The 22,338-nt window shown below is 35.3% G+C and overlaps 4 protein-coding genes across 5 annotated transcripts; 1 reads left to right on the forward strand and 3 right to left on the reverse strand.

The window, feature by feature from the left end:
- The first annotated feature begins 6,651 nt into the window (after positions 1-6,651).
- Positions 6,652-8,509, forward strand: LOC111807424 (gibberellin 3-beta-dioxygenase 1). The gene is made up of 2 exons (XM_023693146.2): positions 6,652-7,166; positions 7,838-8,509. Exons 1-2 carry the CDS (start codon positions 6,694-6,696, stop codon positions 8,439-8,441), a joined length of 1,077 nt encoding a protein of 358 aa, XP_023548914.2. The 5' UTR covers positions 6,652-6,693; the 3' UTR covers positions 8,442-8,509.
- A 940-nt stretch (positions 8,510-9,449) lies between these two features.
- LOC111806348 (putative 2-oxoglutarate-dependent dioxygenase AOP1) lies at positions 9,450-11,681 on the reverse strand. The gene is made up of 3 exons (XM_023691614.2): positions 11,218-11,681; positions 9,923-10,250; positions 9,450-9,845 (listed from the first exon to the last, which is right to left on the reverse strand). The coding sequence occupies exons 1-3, from the start codon at positions 11,595-11,597 to the stop codon at positions 9,603-9,605; spliced, it is 951 nt and encodes a 316-aa protein (XP_023547382.2). The 5' UTR covers positions 11,598-11,681; the 3' UTR covers positions 9,450-9,602.
- Positions 11,682-12,575: 894 nt separating this feature from the next.
- Positions 12,576-14,823, reverse strand: LOC111807100 (putative 2-oxoglutarate-dependent dioxygenase AOP1). Of its 2 annotated transcripts, none has more exons than XM_087129347.1 (3): positions 14,426-14,823; positions 13,611-13,806; positions 12,576-13,002 (listed from the first exon to the last, which is right to left on the reverse strand). In XM_087129347.1, the coding sequence occupies exons 1-3, from the start codon at positions 14,812-14,814 to the stop codon at positions 12,760-12,762; spliced, it is 828 nt and encodes a 275-aa protein (XP_086985473.1). In that variant the 5' UTR covers positions 14,815-14,823; the 3' UTR covers positions 12,576-12,759. The 2 variants fall into 2 exon arrangements, with proteins under 2 accessions (XP_086985473.1, XP_023548444.2); XM_023692676.2 differs by having other exon boundaries at positions 13,611-13,935.
- Positions 14,824-18,458: 3,635 nt separating this feature from the next.
- LOC111806857 (uncharacterized) lies at positions 18,459-22,166 on the reverse strand. Its single transcript, XM_023692360.2, has one exon. The coding sequence runs from the start codon at positions 21,853-21,855 to the stop codon at positions 18,670-18,672; it is 3,186 nt and encodes a 1,061-aa protein (XP_023548128.2). The 5' UTR covers positions 21,856-22,166; the 3' UTR covers positions 18,459-18,669.
- Between the last annotated feature and the right edge of the window lie 172 nt (positions 22,167-22,338).

The following is a 22,338-nucleotide window of genomic DNA, read 5'->3' on the forward strand; positions in this document are numbered from 1 at the left end:
GTTTGAAATTTGAAATGGGATTTTTGGTTAGGCTGGTTGTTTGTTCATTCTCTGTACTTGGCGTCTGAGAGGAGACCTGTCAAAAGTTGTCTTTTTATTTTCTATTGCATGAAACTCTCACCCATTGTTGATTACACTTGTTAAGCACAAGCTTAGAAATGGACACTCCTCCGCAGGAATAATCAGAACAAGTGGATGTTTTCAAGGTGGAAATAAATTTGAAAATAGTAAACTAAGCTCTCCCATTTTGCTTTTCTCGAGGACACATAAAAGGCTTTGGATCTATGAAATCTTTCATTCACTTTTATTCTATACAATATAAAGTTTCTACCTCCTATTTTAATTTTAATTTTTTTTAATCTTTTTTTATAGATTTTCCCAAAAAAAAAAATATATTTTTCTATAAACATTTGTTTCAGTGGATAATTTTTCATTTTTAAATATAATTTTTATTCGAAAAGTAATTATGATATTATATAAGAAAAAAATGTAATATAGTCACTCAAATTTATTATAACATACAATTTAACAATTTGTATAAAGAGAGAGGGAGGGAAATGGGGCTGGAGAATATAATTCGTGTCTCTGGACGGGTCCTGTGAGGCTTCGACACGGTGGGTAAATGGACATTTCTACTAATAATAACATATCCCACGAAGGAGCTTGATAAATGGATATCATTTGAAATAACATAATGCTTGTAAAGTAAATAGATGTCTCTAGTAACAAATCAAACTCTTTTAGCGTTGAGTTTTAGAGTGAGATTGTCGTGTTCATCAACTTCAACGCTTTCGGTCTGCTGGACGTTTAAATTTTCTGTGTTCATAATGCTGTCACTTTCTTTTTGCATGTAGCTCTTATTTCTTGTTCATAACACTTGTTAAACAAAAAAAAAAAAAAAAAAAAAAAAAAAAAAAAAAAAAAAATCCATTTATTTAGTGCAGACGGTCTGCATGGTGGAAAAATGGAGAGTGGAGAGAGGATTAAGCAAAGAAGTTGAGAGAGAAAATTAAGAATTATTGTTACGGTCGCTTAGTTTTATTTTTATTATTTTAATTATTTTTTGAAGAGTGGTTGTTTATTCTTGAAAACATACAAACTTATTTCTGAAGATTTGAACTCATTTTGTTGCTCATCTCGAGGTGCCTTTCACTCAACTTGATTCCATATCATAATTAATAATTTTGGTATTATTTTAGTTTATGAACTTTTATTTTTTTTATTTTTTACATTTTTCATCCTTCATCGAAATTAATCGACCTCTAAAAAACTCCTATACATGTTTAATTTTTAGAATACTAAGATTTAAAGTCAAGAGAGAAGTAACTCAGATCGTACGTTAAGGTCCTTAAACAATCACTTAGAGAAAATGAAAACGATTGAGCGATAACAACTAGGAAGTAGGCTTGAAAGCAACCATTCTTAGAAGAAAGTGTAGTAGTTCATTGATTTAGTTCCATATAAACGAAAATATAATAGGGTTCAAGTGATTCATCGAAGCGACGTAAGTGTAAGTAGTAAGACGTTCTATTACTACATCATTAATTTGTAAAAAAAAAAAAAAAAAAAAAAAACATGAATAAGGTAATCATAATTATCTATTAGTAATTCAGAAATTCAAATAAATATTTTTAAAATTGAAAGATTAAAATGAAAGGAACATGAATTAGAGACAAAATGGTTTTATACCATTATTGAGACCAATATTGCAATATTTTAAAAAGATAAATGATTAGTTATAACAATTATTTTATCTAAACCCTAATAATCCTAATTTATTTTTATTTATTTCTAAATCAGATACATCTTAATAGATTCATAAACTTTTATTTTTTAAAAAAAAATTCTCAAAATTCCATGTTTAACAAGTAATAGAACAAATTAGAGTTAATTTGAAATGAATTTGTAAGGGTTTAAAAATATTTTTAAGAAGAAAAAAAGTTTTTAAAAAAATCACATAAAAAATTAATAAAAAATAAAGTTTGCTTTATCTTGTAAAAGGACAGGACAGATGTCAAACTACATTATCTTTTTCCTCCAATTTCTCTTTGTTTTTTTGCTTTGTCAACTTCCTTCCACGTATATGACTAAATCCGTACACGTTTACACTTCTAAATCTCATCGTATTTACATGGAATTCCGATCAATGTATCTCATAGTCCCGACATTTTCATGCATCCCTTACAACACAGTTACGTTACAAACTCCTCTCTTTCAAGAGCAAAAACTATCCCTCATAAACCAACACGAATCCTTTCAACCTACTTTACCATCACTCGAAAATTCTTAAAAGATCACCAAAAAGAAGGTGCACTAATTATTTTAATTCTTTCTTAGTCATAGAATCCTCATAACAACTCTCATACAAATGTGATCTTAGTTCATTCATGTACCATTCGAACGATTGATTCTCATGTCACCTAAGACAGGAAACGTCACGAGAGTGTTGAGGATTATTGGGTGAGTCCCACATTGGTTAATTTAGTGGAAGATCATTGGTTTATAAGTGAGGAATACTATCTCCATTGGTGTGAGGCCTTTTGGGAAGCCCAAAACAAAGGCATGAGAGCTTATGCTCAAAGTAGACAACATCATACCATTGTAGAGAGTCATGATTCCTAACATGGTATCAGAGCCATGCCCTAAACTTAACCATGTCAATAGAATCCTCAAATATCGAACAAAGAATTGTGAGCCTCGAAGGTGTAGTCAAAAGTGACTAAAGTATCGAACAAAGGGTGTACTTTGTTCGAGAGCTTCAGAGAAAGGAGGGGAGGATTGTTGAGGATTATTGGAAGTGAGTCCCACATTAAGCAAAGCCATGAGAGCTTATACTCAAAGTGGACAATATCATACCATTGTAGAGAGTCGTGATTCTTAACAGAGAGTTGAACCAATATCTCCTCGAACACAACACATCGATCTCAATCAATACCCAAGTCTTAGGGTTTTTGCTCGAGACCCCATATATATATATATATATATATATATATATATATGAAGTGAATAATGAATTATGGTTTATGTATGTTGTCCCTTCACCTAATGTTTGGGACTCCAAACAAAATCAGGTATTGTTCCAATATATAGAATATGAAGAAGGGCAGAGATGCATGATTAAATGGACACCCTCTACGTTCATTGAATCAACATAAAAAAGACACACTCTTATCAATCCTCTGACTCGAGAAAATCTAGGTGGGTTTGGTCTCTCAAAACATAATAATATATATGTCTGGTTTTTTAAGATTGGGAGCTGGAAATTAAAACAACACATTAAATTGGAGTATGTCCTAACTTATTTATAATATACTTTGTTGGCAGCATCTATCATTTTGCCCCTTCAATATACCCATGCATGCATTTATATTATATAGTTGCCAAAAGCCAATACTATATAATATATTAATAATTTAACCCTAGTGTCACATTCTTTGCTGCCACCTCCCCACTTATTATTATTATTTTTTTATTTTATTTTATTTATTCCTTGTTTGATAAACAATATATAAATATAAATTAGTTTAAAGTCAAGACACTCGAGGAAGCGAAGAAGATGATGTAACAAGAAGCTTAGTGAATTGAATATGGAGATAAAGATGGTTAATATTAAAATATTATTGTAAGGACACAGGTTTGCCATCAAAGCCATGCTTTTTCTCTTTGTCCTCTTCTGGTCGTAGATATTGTTAGCGTTTTAGTATTTAGAATTTAGATCAGGATTTAGAATTTCTGAGATTTTTGCTCGATCAGAATTTGGAATTTGAATTTGTGAGATCCCTCATCGGTTGGTGAGGGGAACAAGTGCTATCGAAGACATTGGGCCTCGAAAGGAGGTGGATTGTGAGTTCCCACGTCGATTGGAGAGGGGAATGAGTGCCCACGAGGACACTGGGCTCCGAAAGGGGGGTGGGATGAATTGTGAGATCCCACATCGATTCGAGAGGGGAATGAGTGCTCGCAAGGACACTGGGCTCCAAAAGGGGGTGGATTGTGAGATCCCACATCGATTGGAGAGGGGAAGGAGTGCCCGCGAGGACACTAGGCTCTGAAAGGGGGGTGGATTGTGAGATCCACATCGATTGGAGAGGGGAATGAGTGCCCACGAAGACACTAGGCTCCGAAAGGAGGATGGATTGTGAGATCCCACATTGATTGGAGAGGGGAATAAAACATTCTTTATAAGGACGTAAAATTCTCTCCTTAACAGACGGGTTTTAAAAACCTCGGGAGGAAACCCAATTGGAAAACTCCAAAGAAAACAATATCTTCTAGCGATGAGATTGGACTATTATAGAATTCGTCACTTAATGGTACCAACAATCTCATACATTCCCTACGACATGATCAAGTTAATTACTTCTCGTTTTTAACAGTGAGATCCTCACTCACATACTTCCTAGAAAATTTTCAAGAGATCACCCTCACACGCTTTCTAAGAGGTCATCCAACATAAGATAAACACGTTTAATTTCGAAATTCTTATGATTGAGTTACCGAAAAGAAAGATGCATCCTGTTGGTATAAATAGTAACTTAGTCATCCTACTAAAGTCATTTTCGTTCGAATGTGGTCTCGGTCCATTAAAGAGCTACCCATTGCAAACTTTCACACAATAATACCAAAACATTGATAATCAAATCAGATCTTGTTGAGATATTGAGATATTAAGTCATTCTCATTCATGTATGGATTTGGGAGTGGCCACTACCAAAACCAACTTGGACAAGAATGAATACTAAATAAGGAAACAAAGAGCAAGTAAACATTTGTGGTCTATGTTTGATCATACATTAAAAAAAACATTAAGACCAATGTTTAATGATTTGATTTTACCTTAACATATCAAACTAGAGAAACCTAGGACGGTCCAACACGATCACGACAAGTGTTACTCTAGCTCACTTTGTCTTCTTCACTAAAGTTGACAAGATACGAACCTTGCTAGCTAGGTTTTGCATGTCTTAGATTGCTACCATTCCACTATTTCTACGCATGGTCAAGTGTCACATATGTTTTCTGATTTTTTTTAAGGTCTTTTTTTTTTGTTGTTTTTCTTCTATAAGCTGTCTTGTCGGAAGTCAAGCCCCAAGTGTTGAATTGTTTCTCAAAAGCCATTTTTGTCTTATATATTATTTCCACCGTTCAAAACTTCCAAACTCGTAGAATTATTAAATGGAAAATCTAATTTCTGATGTCAATTTTATTATCACATCATCACGTTCTTCGTTTTAGGTCGGATTTGAGTGAACCAAAAAAGGCGTTGAAATCGTTATTCCCAACCTTCAGTGAATAGGGTTTTAACAATTTTTTGGGTTATTTTTAAATTTAAAGAATGTCAACTTCATATCATGCAATATTCTTAACCAAAATCATTAGCCCTAAGCACTAAACATGCAAGAGACAAGGGTTTTGGGAGGTTATGATCGTTGAAGATTCATTTTCGTTCGTTCTTAAACAAATAAAATCGTTTTAGGGTTTTTTGTTTTACCGATCATAATAACTCCTCCCCGCACATCTAGGAAGATGCCATTATTTTAACTGTTTTATGGTTAACGTCTCTTCAAAAACTAAGAAGTTGTGAATATTTACTCGAGTGGCGAGTCTTTTTTGTAGCTTTCCTTTCTGTTAGATTGCATGTAAGTTTTTTTTCTTTCAATAAAGTATTTTTTTTTTTAAAAGGCGAGATAGGAGTTATTAGAGGGAAGAGAGAGGAGACAGAGTTGTCGTAGCCACGATCTCGAACATGCATAAACGCACCAATTTTTTTGTTACTTTTGTGTGGGGGAAGAGACAAAATTGCCCTTGAAGATGTGTCCAAGAGTAAATATATATTGAATGGCATGCATGTAAGACTTGAACTTGTTTCTTCTCTTGTGAGTGGAGCCCATATTGAAATAGACATATCAAAAGAGGAAGGGTAGTATGGTCAAAATAAAAAAGAGGAGTGTTGTCATGTAGTTTAGAGTATATTTTAGGAGGGGACGGAGGTTAGTTTTGATTCAAATTTTTAGCTCGGAAGAAACTTAGATCGGTCTGTATGGCCAAACTACTCTCGTTTCCGACCAGAATTTAGTCATTACCTCAAGTAAAAAATGAGAGCGAGTAAAATACTAAAATAAAGTAATTTTTTTTTACTCTTTTTATTCCCTAACATTTTTCGGGCGTTATAATATTAATTTAATTGTGGATGTGATTTAGGCATCCATAGATTATAGGGAGGAGATGCATGCCATTTACTTTATTTATTTTTAATTTTCAAAAATAATAATAGGATAGTTTTGATGGAGAGGACAAAATGGTCCTTTCACATTTTTTTACAATTAGCTACTAATTGAATAGTAAAAAAAAAACTTAAAATTAAAATTAGTTTTCGAACCAATAATTAAATCACTCACTTAATAGTTAACAGAAAAACATGAACACGTATTACTACTCTCACTATTCTCTCTGTCTATTTCTCTCTCTCTCTTAAGCTCTCTCGTTTGGGCGTGTATGAGTTCGAGAGTGTTGGAGTGCCACGTGCGGAGAGTACCATCTTCATTGGTACGAAGTCTTTTATGCTCAAAATGGACCATATCGAACCATTACGGAAATTTGTGAGGACGATGATGTCTATAAATAGCTATAGCCTATGTTTCTCTCAACAACATCTCTTCCTTTGAAATTCCCAAAATCTAAAAGAAAACAAAGATGGCCACCACCCGAACCCACCACAGTGTCTACATCACTCACAAAGATCACGACTTGGACTCCCTCCAAGTACTCCCCGACTCCTACCAGTGGGTTCAGCCCGACCTTTTCCCTTCCCTCCAACAACACTCCACGCCGCTCTCCGACACCCTCCCCCTCATCGACCTTTCCCTCCCCGACGCCCCCGACCTCATCGGCGAGGCCTTACGCACATGGGGCTCCTTCCAAATCATTAACCATGGCGTCCCCCTTTCCCTCATCCATGCCGCTCAATCCTCCGCCATTGACCTCTTTGCCCTCCCCCCTCCCCATAAGCTCAAGGCTGCTCGCACCCCTGGCACCTTCCCTGGCTATGGCATCGCCCGCATCAACTCCTTCTTCCCTAAGCGTATGTGGTCTGAAAGCTTCACCATCATGGGCTCTCCTCTCGAACACTTCCGCCACCTCTGGCCTCATGACTACTCCAAACGCTGGTACTACTCCTATCAAACCCATATTCAATCATTCACCAAATAATTACTCGATCATTGGCAGTGTGTGGTACGTTCCACGTTCGCTAATTTAGGGAATGATCATGGGTTGGAATACATTTCTATTGGCATAAGTCCTTTTGGGGAAGCCCAAACCAAAGCCACTAGAGCTTATGCTCAAAGTGGACAATATCATACCATTGTGGAGGGTCGTGACTCCTAACATGGTATGCAAAGCCACGAGAGTTTATGCTCAAAGTGGACAATATTATACCATTGTGGCGAGTCGTGATTCCTAACATGGTATGCAAAGTCACGAGAGCATATGTTCAAAATAAACAATATCATACCATTGTGGCGGGTCGTGATTCTTAACAATGTATGCAAAGTTACGAGAGCTTATGCTCAAAGTGAACAATATCGTACCATTGTAGAGAGTCGTGATTCCTAACATGGTATGCAAAGCCACGAGAGCTTATGCTCAAAGTGGACATATCATACCATTGGGAAAGGTCGTGATTCCTAACATGATATTTTGAATCCTCAAATGAGGCATTTTGACGAAGTGCAAAACAAAGCCACAAGAGCTTATGCTCAAAATGGACAATATCATACCACAAATCATATAATTATGGAGAGTCGTTATTCGTAACCGTGTTTATTATTTCTTGTAGTGATATAATGGCGGAATACGACCGAGAGTTGAAGAGTCTATGTGGAAGGCTGATGTGGATAGCGTTGAGCGAATTGGGCATAACCCGAGAGGACATCAACTGGGCCGGCCCGAATGAGGATTTCAAGACATGTAATGCAGCCACCCAGTTGAACTTCTACCCAGCTTGCCCTGACCCTGATCGAGCCATGGGGCTCGGCGCCCACACAGACACCAGCCTCTTAACCGTCCTGCACCAAAACAACACGAGAGGGTTACAAATGTTGCGGGAAGGGAAGCAGTGGGTGACGGTGGAGCCGGTGGCCGGTGCACTAGTGGTTCAAGTCGGAGACATGCTCCAAATAGTGTCGAATGGGTTGTACAAAAGTCCGTTCCATCAGGCCGTTGTGAACCGGACTAAAAAGCGGCTCTCGGTGGCCTATCTTTTTGTGCCGCCGGAAAACGTCGAAATGTCACCGCATAAGAAGCTTCTGAGCCCAACTCAGCCACCGCTTTACCGCCCCATATCTTGGACTGACTTTATCCGTATAAAATCCGATCATTTTGACGGACTCTCTTGTATCCGTGTAGACGTGAAGGATGAGAGCCAGGTCAAAGTAGGCTAATCTCCTTCCCACACTTCTTTAACAAACTGTTCGTGTACTACATAAATAACACACAGTTCTTTACTAAAGTGTTCGCCTATGATTCCATCTTTTTGGATCTGACCACGATCAAAATATGTCGAAACACAACAAAGTAAAGAGATCTTTTAATCATGCCTTTCAATTCTATTTCTTGTAGTGATTGTGAAAAAAACATACATGTCACAGTGTTTTCACTGACAGACCATCCATCTTATTAGTTAAACTTTCACTATAAAAATAAAAATCACACATAATTTTATTGATTAAAGCATAAAATAATACTAACTAGCTTCCTAAACTTTCCTCTCAAATTAAGAATCACTGACAATCTCGTTTGAATAAACTTAACACTGAATGTTAGTTTTGCTAGGAAAGTTAAATTTGAAAAGAAACCGTTGAAAGAAAAAGGTTCGGAGTCGTTTTAGAGAGTGATGGAAAAAATTTATCAGAGTTTGTCTGACCCTATTATTAGAAAGGTACCCGACAAAAAAAAAAAAAAAAGAAAGGTACAGAGCAATAGAAAAACTGTTTTTTATATTCTTCGTCTCCTCGTCTCTCCCTTCTTGACATTTCCCTTTTACAAAGCGGTATCAGAGCGTTCGATTGTTAGTGTGTGTGAGAGTTATTTCACAAATCAATAAGTTTTATTTTAACAAATCTTACCTATTAAAACAAAAAACAGAGCTCCCTAAACATTCTAAACAGAGCTCCCTAAACATTCTACTCAAATTAAGAACAGACAATCTTATTAAATATTATTAATTAACTAACTTCCTCAACTTTGTACTCAAGTTAAATTAAGGATTATAGAAAACTTCATTAAAGCAGGCTGAACTTGCTCATAACAATAATTTATTCTATTACAAGTCTACTAACATTTTTACTCAACTTACTCGATAAATTAGTAACTTATTCTACTAAATATTAGCGGACAAATCCACCATCTGGGTAACATAATATTCAAACTTTTTTTTCAAAAACAAGAACTTTTGTAAATAAACGACGAGAAAACAAGCACAATAACATTAATCGGTACAAATGTTCGAAATTATGGAAGAAAGAAAGGGAAATATTTTACAAGCAAACTTATTGATGAACAATAATTCATATATATTGGACAGAGTTTGAAGTTTTGTTGATTCAAATGCTGCAATAATCTCTAATACGATAGAGAAATTTTTTAGAACCCTTTGCTTTGTCATAAGTAAGGAAGTCATAGTGATTAAAGGGCTTGTATCGCAATGGGTTGGCATCATCCACAAGCTCTTCAGGCACACTAATCGTCCCATTCTTGAACGAAAACATCCCCGCTGAGTATCTCGTTTCCTCCGCTTTCATCGTCACTCGATGCCTACAACTCCTTATTCTATCGTTGCTCCATGCCTATGTTTATTCATTCAGACAAAGTGAGTATAGTTCAACGATAATTGATATGGATCAGAATGATTAAGTGTGGATACCATGAGCGCGTCACCCGCCATGACGATGAAGGAGCAGTGGCTGGAGGGCTCGAGGTCGATCCATTGATCGTCGAGCGATTGAATTTGGAGACCGCCGATGAGATGTTGATGAATTATGGAGAAAAAAGTGAGATCTGTATGGGCGTGCAGTCCCACATCGGTTTCGTGTTGCTCAGGAACTCTGTATTTGAAGAAGCGGAGAAGGTTGGCTGTTGCATCTATGTTTGTGTCGATCAGCTGCTTTGATACTCCGTAGCTTTCAAGCACCATTCTTGTTACTATCTTGTCCAGTTTTGCCATCAAGGTTGAGAAACGTTGAATAGTTTCGCTGTGATTTCGTCAAGGGAAGATAATAAAAATGAAAAACTCCCATTTTTTTTTCAATTTTTATAAAAGACGACTGGAAGATCTAACTTTGAATGTTCGATTATTTGAATGGTAAGCAACGTTCTGACTAAGTTAGGTTAAATTATAAGTTCAATTTATGTAACAGTCTAAGTCATCAAGTTCACTGTTAGCAGATATTGTCCACTTTGACTTGTTACGTATCGCTGTCAACCTTGCGATTTTAAAACGTGTCTGCTAGGGAGAGGTTTCCACATCTCTCCAACCGATGTGGGATCTCACAATCCACCTCCCTTTGGAGACTTGCATCCTCACTGGCACACCGTCTCGTGTTTGGCTCTAATACCAATTGTAATAGCTCAAGCCCACCTCTAGCAGATATTGTCCACTTTGGCACGTTACGTATCACTGTCAGCCTCACGATTTTAAAACGCGTCTTCTAAGAAGAGATTTCCACACCCTTATAAGGAATACTTCGTTTTCCTCTCCAACTGATGTGAAATCTCACAATTTATGAACTTTCAAGTTTGTGTTGATTTGATCCTAAAGTTTAAATGTTTACATGGCACAATGTCGACACACTCGTGCCTATGATATTATTTTCGAAAACCCATTTGCAAAGGAAGATGCCCAAGACATTCATCTTACAACACTCGTCCAACCATTACACTCACGTGACATAAGATAGCTCCCTTAGACCACAGAGTGGTAAAGAGTTAACATCATGTCTCCCCTAATCAAGATTTCTAAAAATTTACAAACCTATTAAACAGAAAATTAAAAGTTTACGACCAATCAAAACATTTTTAAAGTTTATGAACTAAATAAACACGTAAACTAAACTTATAACTTAACTTTTTCTCGCGTGAGTCAATTTTCTTAAATAACTTTCACAAACATGAACATAGTTACATAGTTGTTAAGACGTTGAATTCGAGTTTAGAAGTTACCTGAAGTGATTGTTTCCTTGATCCGGCCACATGAGATTGGCAAAGCTTTGAGCAGAGTCTAGCCGAGTTGGGTTATCAATAGCCATGGATTCATAGAGAGGAAGAAAGGAGTAGCGGCCAAAGTAGCCATGGTAAGCCTTTTCACTTGTGTTCTTGATTCGAGTTTGAATTGGAAGCTGAAACAGCTCATCAACAGCTCCAAAGAAGGAGTTATGAAGCTCCAAAGAAACCTCCTCAAACACCACACAAAAGCACCCAAATTCCTCCAAACCAACCCTCATCGCCTTGCATGTTGAGCCCCATGCGTCACTGCCAGCCTCCAACTTCTCTAATTTGGACAAGTCTATTACGGGCACTCTGGCTTGTGTTTCAGACCCCATTGTCACCAATGCCTAACCCACAGCTACCTGTTCTTCCTTGGTTTGATAGCTTATGTAAGAGAAACAAAAGGTTGGGGCTTTTTTTTTTTTTTTTTTTTTTTTTTTTTTTTTTTTTTGATGATTCATGTGTTTGTATAATCTATTGTTTGTGGTCACCGATGTGGATTTGAGATTAAATTTAATTTGTGGGGTTATTTCATATATATTTTAAGTGATCATAATTGATTTAATTAAATCATTTCTCTTAAATGATTGAATTAAAAGAATACAAAATAGAGAAGACGTATATTATTGTAATATATTTCAACTAAACAATACTTTATTATATTTTTGTTTGAATGTTGTACTAATATTGTTTAATGTTATATGAATTTGAAGCGTTCTTCATAAAGTTTGTAAAATTACACAAATTTAATTTTTGAATAACATATCACTTTGGTAATTTAATTTTTAGTTTTTGACTTTTGTAAAGTACCGGTGTTCTTGGGTTGATTTAAATCCGACTGAGACGTTTTTTTAAATTCAATCTAATTGTTTGAATGCAATTTTTTTTTACCACACCCTAGCTATAAATATTTTAAAATTTTAATTCATAATATAATATATATATATATATATATATATATATATATATATATATATATATATATATATATATATATATATATATTAAAATTAACAATAAATTAGAACTAATTTATTTCGATTCTAAATCAATCCAATGCAAAAAAAATTTATTTATATGAACCCAACCCAATCAAAACTATACGGTCAAGATGAGTTGGTTAGGTTCTTCTGATCATCCGGTTCTTTTTTAACACTCCCGTTCAAAAGTAAGCTTATAAACACTATTTTCACTAATAGATTTCTTTAGCTTTTTTGAATTTATCTTAGAAATTCAAATGTTTGATTAAAAATGAAAAAAAAAAATGATAAAAAGTAGTGAGAAAACAAACATAACTGGTATCAATCGGGACGATTATTTGAATTTGAAACTACGAATCGGAAACTATGTTTATATATTAAGAAGAGCAAAGACACCAAGTTTATTAGAGTTCATACATTCTTTCTTAACCTAAAAGCACACAAACAAAGCAAAAGCTCATGAACACATTGAAACTTAGAACTATAATCATACACAAACATGATAGGTGTTGTTGATTTAGAGAGCACAGTAGTCTTGGAGTGGAGATTTGGATTTGAAACCCTCTTTTGAACGGAAGAAATGAAGCAATCCAATATGATCAAAGGGTTTATATCTCAAAGGATGGGTTTGGTCTATGAGCTCTTTGGGCACTTCCACAATTCCATTGCTGAATCCAAACATTGCAAGAGAGTACCTATCTTCATTCCCTCTTATTGTCACTTTGTGAGTTGGTGACTCTATTCTGTCATTGCTCCAAGCCTTCTCTACCAAAATCGAACACCGTAATTAGGGTTTATACTCGAACGTTTAGTCCTTAACGTTTTTTAAAAGTTCAAGAACAAAACGTGATGGTTTTGAGAGTAATTGATCTTCGAATAGTATACTTTATGTTAAAATATCATTTTGGTCTCTGTAACTTAGATACCCTTTCGTTTTCGTCCAAATATTTTATGTTTAAAAAATTAGATGACCCGAAAAACTCGATCAACCTAACCCATGGACTGGGTTCAAATAAAAAAAAACTATGCTTTTGATTAGTTCATGGGTTCTCCTATATCAAGTTGAACCAAACCGACCTGAATTTATTACTAGTTATTTTATTTTTATTTAATTTCATGATTATCTATTCTCTACCAACTCTTAAAAATAATTTAACGAAAATAAATTTTCAAAATATAAAATAAAATTGAGTTGAAAATTTTAATTTAATGTTTGAAAATAAATAAATAAATGTTTTATAAGCTAGCCATGAACCACCCCAACCAATTCAATCCAAAAATTTTATGGTCGAGTTGGGTTAAGTTAGGTTATGTTCATTTTTTTTAGTAAGGATTTAGTGAGAGTATATAGATATATGTATACTCGACCTTGAATGCATCCCCGGCAATGACGACGAAGGTCGAGGGTGAGGAGTTATCGACCTGAATCCACCGGCCATCTTTAGTTTGGACCTCCAAGCCATTGGTATGATCTTGATAGACCATGGTGGTGAAGCTCTTATCAGTGTGATCCACAAGGCACAAAGTAGGGTTTTGAGAGTGAGGAGCTTTGTTCTTCAAAGCTCTAAGAAGATAAGTAATGGAAGCAGCATGAGTCTCATGATACTTCTCAACTCCATAGCTTTCAAATATCATTTTCGTCACCATTTGATCCAATTCTTCAGCTTTCTTCGCAAACGAATGCAAATTCGAACTAAACAAACCAAACAAGAACATCATTAACTGTCCAAGCTCACCACCAGCAGATATTGTTATTTTTATATTTTTCATTTCGGACTTTCCCTCAAGGTTTTAAAAAAGTGTCTAGTATGAAGACGTTTTTCCACCCTTTTAAAGAATGGTTAGTTCTCCTCCACAACTGTTGTTGTATCAGAAGCTAAGCCTTGAAGACCGTGGAGAGACAATATGTCAGCAAAGACCCTGGGCCCACAAAGGGTGGATTTGGGGATACCACGTTAATTGGAGAAATGAATTATAAAGAGAGTTGATTGTGAAATCTCACTTCCGTTGAACCGACATATTCTTTAAAAGGGTATGTAAACCTGACATATTTTAAAAACATTGAGAGAAAGGTCGAGGGTGAAAACTCAAAAGAAGACCCATATCGTGGTGGGCGTGTTTGGGCGGTTACAAAATGAAATCAAAATTATGGTATAAACTTAGGAAAGCATTCAAAAAATCACCTAAAATGGTGGTTTCCATTGGGCCACATGAGGTGCGTGAAGGCCTGAACGCCATGGATGTTTGTGGCGTCGTCAATGCCCAAGCTTTCATGCAGAGGGAGGGTACGAAGCTCCCCGACATACCCATTAAAGGGCTTTTCGTATCTGTTCTTCTTCTTGGTTTCAATTGGAAGCTCAAACAGTGCTTCCACGGCCTTGAAAACCTCGACGCGTAGCTCAGGGCTAATCCCCTCATACTCTGCGATAAAACACCCGTACTCTTCCAGGGCTTCTCGGACTTCTCCGCTCCTCCTCCTCCACCCCTCGCCGCCCTCCGCCTTCACATCGTCGCCGCTGAAGTTTATCACCGGCAGCCCCGCATCCATCCTTGGACCCGCTTCTGAACCCATTAGCTTGGAGCGTGAGCTTGTTTGGAGTTGAATGATTTGATTTCTTCTTGTTTTTTTTTTTAGAGTTAAATTAGATGGTTGGTTCATATATTCTTTCATAATTCTCTTTATTTAGGTACATTATTTGGTTTTTTTATTATTTATTTTTTTAAATTAAGCTTATAAATTATTAGTTTGCAATTCTATGTTTTGTTATCTAGTAGCTTGGATAAAGATTTAATTTTTTTTTTCAAAGTTTTCAAATTTTTTGTACATTATTAGAAATTCAAATGTATTTTTTTTAATAAATGAGAAAATATTAGTACAAAAATTAGGACAAAAAAAACTCAAAAACATATATATATATATATATATATATATATATATATATATATATATATATATATATATATATACAAAAATTAGGATAAAAAAAACTCAAAAAACATATACATATATATATATATGTATATGTATGTATATATATATATGTGTGGTATGTGTATATGTACATATATGTATGTATATATATATATTTATTTTTATATATATATATATATATATATATATATATATATATATATATATATATATATATATGTATGTATATATATGTATATGTATGTATGTATATGTATGTATATAATTAAAAATGAAAAGTACCTAAATAAGTAATTTGTAAAAAATAAATATATTTAAATATATTTTTTTTAAAGAGAAAAAAAAAAAACATAGTAAACAGAGAGTTTTTTAATTAAATTAACTTAAAGTTTTATTAAAAAAAAGTAAAAAAATAAAGCTTAAATATACCCCATCTTAAAAATGGACTAAATTATAAATTAATTTTGTATTTTAGGTTTGAAATTTAAAATGTTTGAATTTATTTTAAAGTTTAAATTTTATTTTTGTACATAAACTCTCTTAACCCTTTAAAATATTTACTTTTAGATTTTGAATTATAGAAAAATAAACATTTTTTATTTTTACTTTTATTTCTCTTTAACAAATTGTAACGCAATTTTTGTTATAAATAAATTAAATATAAACTAAATCACGAGCATGGGATAAATGAATATTAGGTGACACAAGACAAAATAAATAATTTTAATATATATATATATTATTAAGTTATTGACGTGTAATTTTCTAAAAAAAAATTGATATTTAACTACTAATGTTTGAAAATGAGAAACTAATTGTTTAATAAACCAACATTTTTCATTAATTTTTAAAAAAATCTTTATATACAAATGTTTAAATAATTTAAATGGCCAACCTAACCTATGGTCAATAAATATATTTTTTATTTGACAAAACTATAATATAAAAGCTAATATGTCTTGAATGTAAGCTGACAAATGCATAATATTACATTAATTCAATTTAGTGGTCCTCTAAATTAGGACCACGATTTATTTTTTCAAAAACTATATTGTAATTTATGATATAAATATTGTTGATTTAATTTTTAAAAAATTATAATTATTCATTTTTTTTAATCTTAGAATTGGACCACGAATTCCCCATATTATAAAACTGATCGATTATCATATTAATATTAATATTAAAAGGGAAAAAAAAGAAAGAAAATCGAGACATGTTTCAAGAGGGAATTATTATAAACAAGTCAATTATGAAAAGAAAATGATATTTTAAAAAGAATACTAATTAATAAATTAATAAATATTTTCTAAAATTATTGCTCTTTCAAAGTGGTCCTCGAATTAAAAATAAATAAATAGGAAAAAAAAAAAAGAAAATCATGAGCAAGTATAAGACGTAATTAAATAACATAATTGAAAATAAAAATAAAATCGGTTAATTTTTTTGTGATATTAATATAGCATTTATTATAGATAATTATGAATTTTTTAAATAATTAAAAAAATTCAACTCGAAAATGGAGGGTTGGGTTGGGTTAAGTTGTAAACCTTATTCAGGTTGCTTACGTCACCGACCCCACTAATCTAAAATTTTGGGTTGGTTTAGAAGATTTTTTCAACTCGACCTATGTACATCTCGAGCTGTGCTTGAATTGGCTCAAAAAATCTGATTAACATCTCTGATGAGTATATATATATATATATATACGAACTTAGACTATATCTGATTGGTCGAGAACCAAGATTAGTGTTTGAAATTAAAAAAGTATTAATTTAAGCTTTGGCTATGAATACAGACATTCTTGATATCTAATATGAGGGCGACGAACCACCAAACCAAAAGATCAGATCTTCTCATTATTTATATATAAAATTACCAATTTGTACTCATTTAACTACCAAATCTTGTTAGTGATTGGTTCACCAATGGAGATTTTGGTATTATTGTTATTTATTATTTATTTATTATTATTTATTATTGTTTCGTCTACCAAAATATTTTTTTATTTCATTGAGTGCTAATGGCTTAGTCGAGCAACTAATAATCACTTTCAAGTTTTTACTAACGGGGTTGAATTGTTCTTTGTATTCATCTCTATTTTGAGTCTAGTAATATGCAGAAATCCGAGATTCAAACTTTTGATTTTTAGGTTAGAAAGACATTTCTTTTATGTTGTCCGGAACATAACTCAATTATTTTAGGTATATACTATCGACCAAGAAGTCAGATACTCTAAAAATAACATTGTTCCAAAATTTTGTAAGTTATCTCTTGGAGAAAGGTTCCAAAACATTGTCCCGAGTATCAACGATGCTCTGTGAGTGAACAGAAAGATGGTCGCGATGTATGATGAATTACGTGTGAGATCCCACCTCCGTTGGAGAGAAGAATGAAGTATTCTTTGTAAAAGTGTGGAAACCTATTTAGTAGATGAGTTTAAAAAGCCTTGAAGATAAGTTTGGAAGATAAAGTTTAAAGAGGACAATATCTGCTAGCGATAAGCTTGAGCCATTACATTACGTCAATACATCGAAGTGTTGTTTCAAGCGAAGTATCGGTCGAAAGAAGGCTGGGAGTATCTAGTTTGAGAATGGATATCAATAGAAGAAGGGGGAGGTTGACTCCGTTCTTTGATTTGTTCCTTGTTCCTTGCAAATGACTGTAAATTGTTTTTGACTTCAAGCCATGAACATTCAAGGTCCAAATTCGTTCATGCTCGTACGGTGTTTGTGTGGGAGAAAAAGTAGAATTCTTCTTTCGACCTATTTTGAATTAATAGTTGTAAGACTCGAATAGAAAGAACCTTAAGACTAAAATGGAAATTTGAAGGTACCATTTTCATTGATGTTTAAGACTATTTATAAAAGTTGTATAATAATCATTGCTACCCCAATGGAACCATGACTTAATCATAGAGTACCGTCCTCCTAAAACAAAGGAAATAGAAATGAAGGAAGAGGAGTTCTTACCATACGAAAACTTAAAAAGAAAACCGCATAAAGAAAAATTCAACTAATGGGTTCCATACGTGACTGCTTCTTAATGAGCGTGACATTGTATCACATTGTTTCACCCAAGTCGTAACGTCGAGACGCTGATCATGCGGGGCTTCATGCTTGGCTTCTGTGCAACGTCAAGACGCTAAGGACAACGTTCGGGAGTGGCTCTTCTTTGTTTCTTCTTCCACTTGATTTCCTTAGTCATGTTTTAGCTTTTGATCCATGGTTCTGTTTTGAAACTGTGATCAATTGAGCCTATAACATCTTAGAGGAACAAAAGACTAATCCTCATAAGATCTTCTCAAAACTTTATTTCAGGACATCCTCAAATGAGGCTTCTGAGTGTTCTATTTGACGCAGAAACATCCATAAACAGTAACCAAGCAGAAACTATGTAGTAAAAACAACACCTACTATGTAAAAGAAACAAAAAAAACCAACATTGCCTGTTATAACAACCTCAATGTCACCATGTTCTGTAAATCGTTCGGTATCATTCTACGTCTTCCCGTTCGGCGTTACCATTTTCAGCAGAAGCAAGCTCAGCTTCATATGACTTGGAAGGCAACCTCTGATACATTCTAGAAGCGCTTGGAAGAAGCCTAATCCGTCCGACCACGAGACCGTTGCTTAGTTTCTCATAGCTCCATCGTTGCTGAACGTAGACGACGACCGCAAGAATCAATGCAATCGAAGGAATGGCAACATCTCCAAATCTAGAGTAGAAGTCCATGCTTGGGTTCACAAACTCATACTCTTGAACAAAGTAAGGATTTACAGAAGGAGCTCTAATTAAGTCATAAATGTGTGGAAGAAGCCTAACCAGAGTGATTCCAATGAAATAACACTTCCTAAGAGGTTTGCAATCAATTTGCCATAAGAAATTGCCAATGATTTGAGGGAGTAAGCAAAAATCTTGAACAAGACCCACATACTCTTGTAAGTCCCTTTCCCATCCCTGCATCATGTGGGAACTTGAAGCTCTGTTAGATATCAAGAAACTCTCGACCCGGGTTTGGGTTGTCCTTGAAGCATGAACCACGACAACGGCTACATACCCGACAAGATGTATAACGAAGGTAGTAATAAGCACCCATTTATCACTGGGGACACGGTGTGGTTCGAGAGGAGCTTGTCGTAGTAACTTGATTCGAGATTTCCAAACCTTCTGGCAAAGTCTCAAAGTCAATAGAAGTGAGGTTACAACTTGAAGCTTGACGACGTAATCCATCACGACAAACCAAAGATTATTTTCGAGATTATACGACTCCTCATATGATTCGGAACTGCGTCGTTTGAAGAGAGCTTCAGCACCAGTGACCAGTGGAAGAGTATAACCAAGGGCTTGAACTCCCAGTGTAACAAGAGATATGAACGGAACAGACTCGAGATTGTGATTTATATAAAATATCTGACTCGTGATGCAAGCAATCGCTAGTGAAAGTGTCAATATTCGGAGTATACCCTCGACACTCTTACGAGAAAGGATATCTTGTCGCTGCCTCCTATACATGATCGGCATCGTCTCGAGTTTTATTGAGCTGAAATATAAAGGGTCGTCTTCTGTTCGTTGGCTGGAAATGGAGACCTGTGCAGTTGGATTGATTAACCACTGAGCTGTAGTGGGAGGATAAGACACAACTACTTCAATTAGACAATCCAAGCCATCTTCAAGATCCATGCTCTCGAGCAAAACGTTCCACGATGCACGAACGTCTCTGCAACCAACTAGATACATATGTCCAACATGTGGATCGTAAATACCCTCCACGAAAAGCGCAGAAAAGTTGCTATATGTCTGTCCTGAGAGTGAGAGTAATGCAGATACATTCACAAGCAGCTGCTTTTCAGTGTATTCAGGCTTAACATGATAAGGAGTTTCCATGTCCGAGATGGATCCATTTAACCTCGACCAATCCCGTCCGAAAAAGGAACCAACAGAGATAATATCCATCTGAACATCCGTTCTCGAAGCTTGAGAACCAGGAGCTGGAATGGGAACTGCAAGGACATGAAGGGTGAGATCTTCTAAGAGAAGAGACTCACTGAGTTCGAATGTTTCGGTGTCTTCCAGTTTGGGATAATGCAGCAATGACTTCTTTACGACAGCCCGAAAACTGAAAGGCTCGTTTTTCTCGAGCACGGCACCAGCTGAAGCAATCTTTGTGTAACTGTAAAATGGATGGGACTCCCTAAAATAACTCCACAACTCTGTAGGCCTTAATAACTTTTCAAATGATAAAGGGTAGTATGTTGGGTTATCATTCATGCTCGAAATTGAACCGACAAGAATGCTTCGTTGTTTTAAAGTAAACGAGGTCGGAAGATACAGGCAGATCCTAGAGTCACAGGAGCTCTTATCGATATTAACAAGCCCAACACAACCAACCATGCAAAGCTGCCCACTGGAAGACTTCCACATTCCCTCAGACACCATTGTCATGTTATTAAGTGCAGTTCTTCTCCAAGCAGTGTAGATATTCTCCGATGGCGAAACAGCCCGAAAGACAGCAGAAACGCTAGCAGATATGTCGTTATGGCTAGAGCCCCGCAGCTTGCATTTCACGTCCTGCATATAAAGGCTCACATCTTTGAAACCTCCGTCGGTACCATTGATCTTTTTATCTGATAGAAACGGACCAAGTTTCCTACAAAATTCATCTGTAGAGTTGCATCTCCAGTTTGGGAGGATTGTGAAAGCTTGTCCCCTTGTCATTTCTTGCAAAACCCTGCAAAAAGAACCTCGATACGTACTAATGTTCTTCTTCAAAAAGTCATCATTATAAGGGTACGGAGAACACGCTTTTTTGACAACTTTCTCAGCTGTGAAATCATAGTTCACATCACCGAGTTGAGACGAAATGTGAACGTCGTCGAAGTACTTAGAGTTCGACTTGGGGTTCAAACTTCTCAATTCACCTAGGATTACTCTACTTGTCAACGTATACCTCATCGGATATCGCAAAACAAGTAGAATTTGATCGTCTTGAAGAAGTGGCATCTGATGAGGATTCCCATTTGAATCCTTGACCCAACTCCACGGATTATCGGACTCTTGATCACGAGAAGGTAGCATCCCACTACCCAACAAACACAGCACTCTTTCCCCACCATTCTTCTTGGATTCAGTATAGATTCCTTGAAAAGGTAGTGTGAGCTCAGAATAGCCAGGCCAAAACTGAAAATGAGGATGTCCATAGGACCTTTGGTCAAAAGCACGATCCAAAGCTATGCCCATTGACACTAACCCACTAACACTGACAGACTTCTTAGTTTGATGGGCAGGATCAATATCAGTAACCCAAAAGGATATCAATTTCAAAGGGCTCTCAACATTTATAAAGTTCATTTCTGAAAGAGTTAGATTTTCATAAGGCATTATAGGATACTTTCCCTCATCTTGCCACCAATCTCCATTTATAAACTGAAGCTGTTCCTTCATTCTAGTAAACCTAGTAGTATCCGAGCTGATTTCAGCTGCAGCTGACAGAACAAATTTGCATTGTTTCTCCACCTCATCATGCCTTTCATAATTATAAGTTTCATTAGGAATTTCATCTTTAGTTTCAGATTCAACAACCGCAAATCCTAGGGCATCTGATTGACCAAACGAAAAGCGCATTTCTTCAAACAGTTGCAGCGCAAGAACAAAGAAAAACAGAGACACAAGATTTTTCATGGCTTTAAATACTAATTCCAGTCTTCATCAAGCACAAAAATGAAAACCCAGATCGTTCTTCAAAAGATTCTCAGCTGTAAGCTCGCAAATGTTGCTCGAACCATGAAAACCCAGCAAGATTGAGACAAGGATTACTAACCTCGGTGTCTGTCGGGATCGATCCCCTGTCTCTGTTCTACAGAGGAAAATTTGATCTTCTGCACTAAAAAGATGGGAAAACCATGGCGGAAGCAAGCGATCGGGCTCTGTGAGAGACAGAGAGAGACGGGCTTGACTGAAGTATGGATCTTGGAGCTGAAGTCTACTCCGAATTTTCTAGTCGTTCTGACTAGGTGGTTGCGAAATACTTTTTTTTATTTTATTTTCCCCACTCCCCCTCATAGCGCGTGGACTACCATACTTAATAAAAAAAATTATAAGAAAATCTAAAATAAACATGGAATCAAATAAATAAATAGTTGGTTTTGAAAAATAGAAAAACTA

This window comes from Cucurbita pepo, chromosome 12 (genome assembly GCF_057944985.1).
Source record: "Cucurbita pepo subsp. pepo isolate OVF chromosome 12, ASM5794498v1, whole genome shotgun sequence".
Classification (NCBI taxonomy): Eukaryota; Viridiplantae; Streptophyta; class Magnoliopsida; order Cucurbitales; family Cucurbitaceae; genus Cucurbita; species Cucurbita pepo.

Bases quoted from the DNA above. Each gene is read 5' to 3' on its own strand.
- LOC111807424 (XM_023693146.2), top strand. From the start codon at position 6,694: ATGGCCACCACCCGAACCCACCACAGTGTCTACATCACTCACAAAGAT. The intron at 7,167-7,837 runs GTACTACTCCTA...TATTTCTTGTAG, and splicing joins CATGACTACTCCAAACGCTG to TGATATAATGGCGGAATACG.
- LOC111806348 (XM_023691614.2), bottom strand. From the start codon at position 11,597: ATGGGGTCTGAAACACAAGCCAGAGTGCCCGTAATAGACTTGTCCAAA. The intron at 10,251-11,217 runs GTAACTTCTAAA...ACGAAATCACAG, and splicing joins CAAGGAAACAATCACTTCAG to CGAAACTATTCAACGTTTCT. The intron at 9,846-9,922 runs GTATCCACACTT...GAATAAACATAG, and splicing joins TGGCGGGTGACGCGCTCATG to GCATGGAGCAACGATAGAAT.
- LOC111807100 (XM_023692676.2), bottom strand. From the start codon at position 14,814: ATGGGTTCAGAAGCGGGTCCAAGGATGGATGCGGGGCTGCCGGTGATA. The intron at 13,936-14,425 runs GTGATTTTTTGA...TGGTTTGTTTAG, and splicing joins AATGGAAACCACCATTTTAG to TTCGAATTTGCATTCGTTTG. The intron at 13,003-13,610 runs GTCGAGTATACA...TTGGTAGAGAAG, and splicing joins TTGCCGGGGATGCATTCAAG to GCTTGGAGCAATGACAGAAT.
- LOC111806857 (XM_023692360.2), bottom strand. From the start codon at position 21,855: ATGAAAAATCTTGTGTCTCTGTTTTTCTTTGTTCTTGCGCTGCAACTG.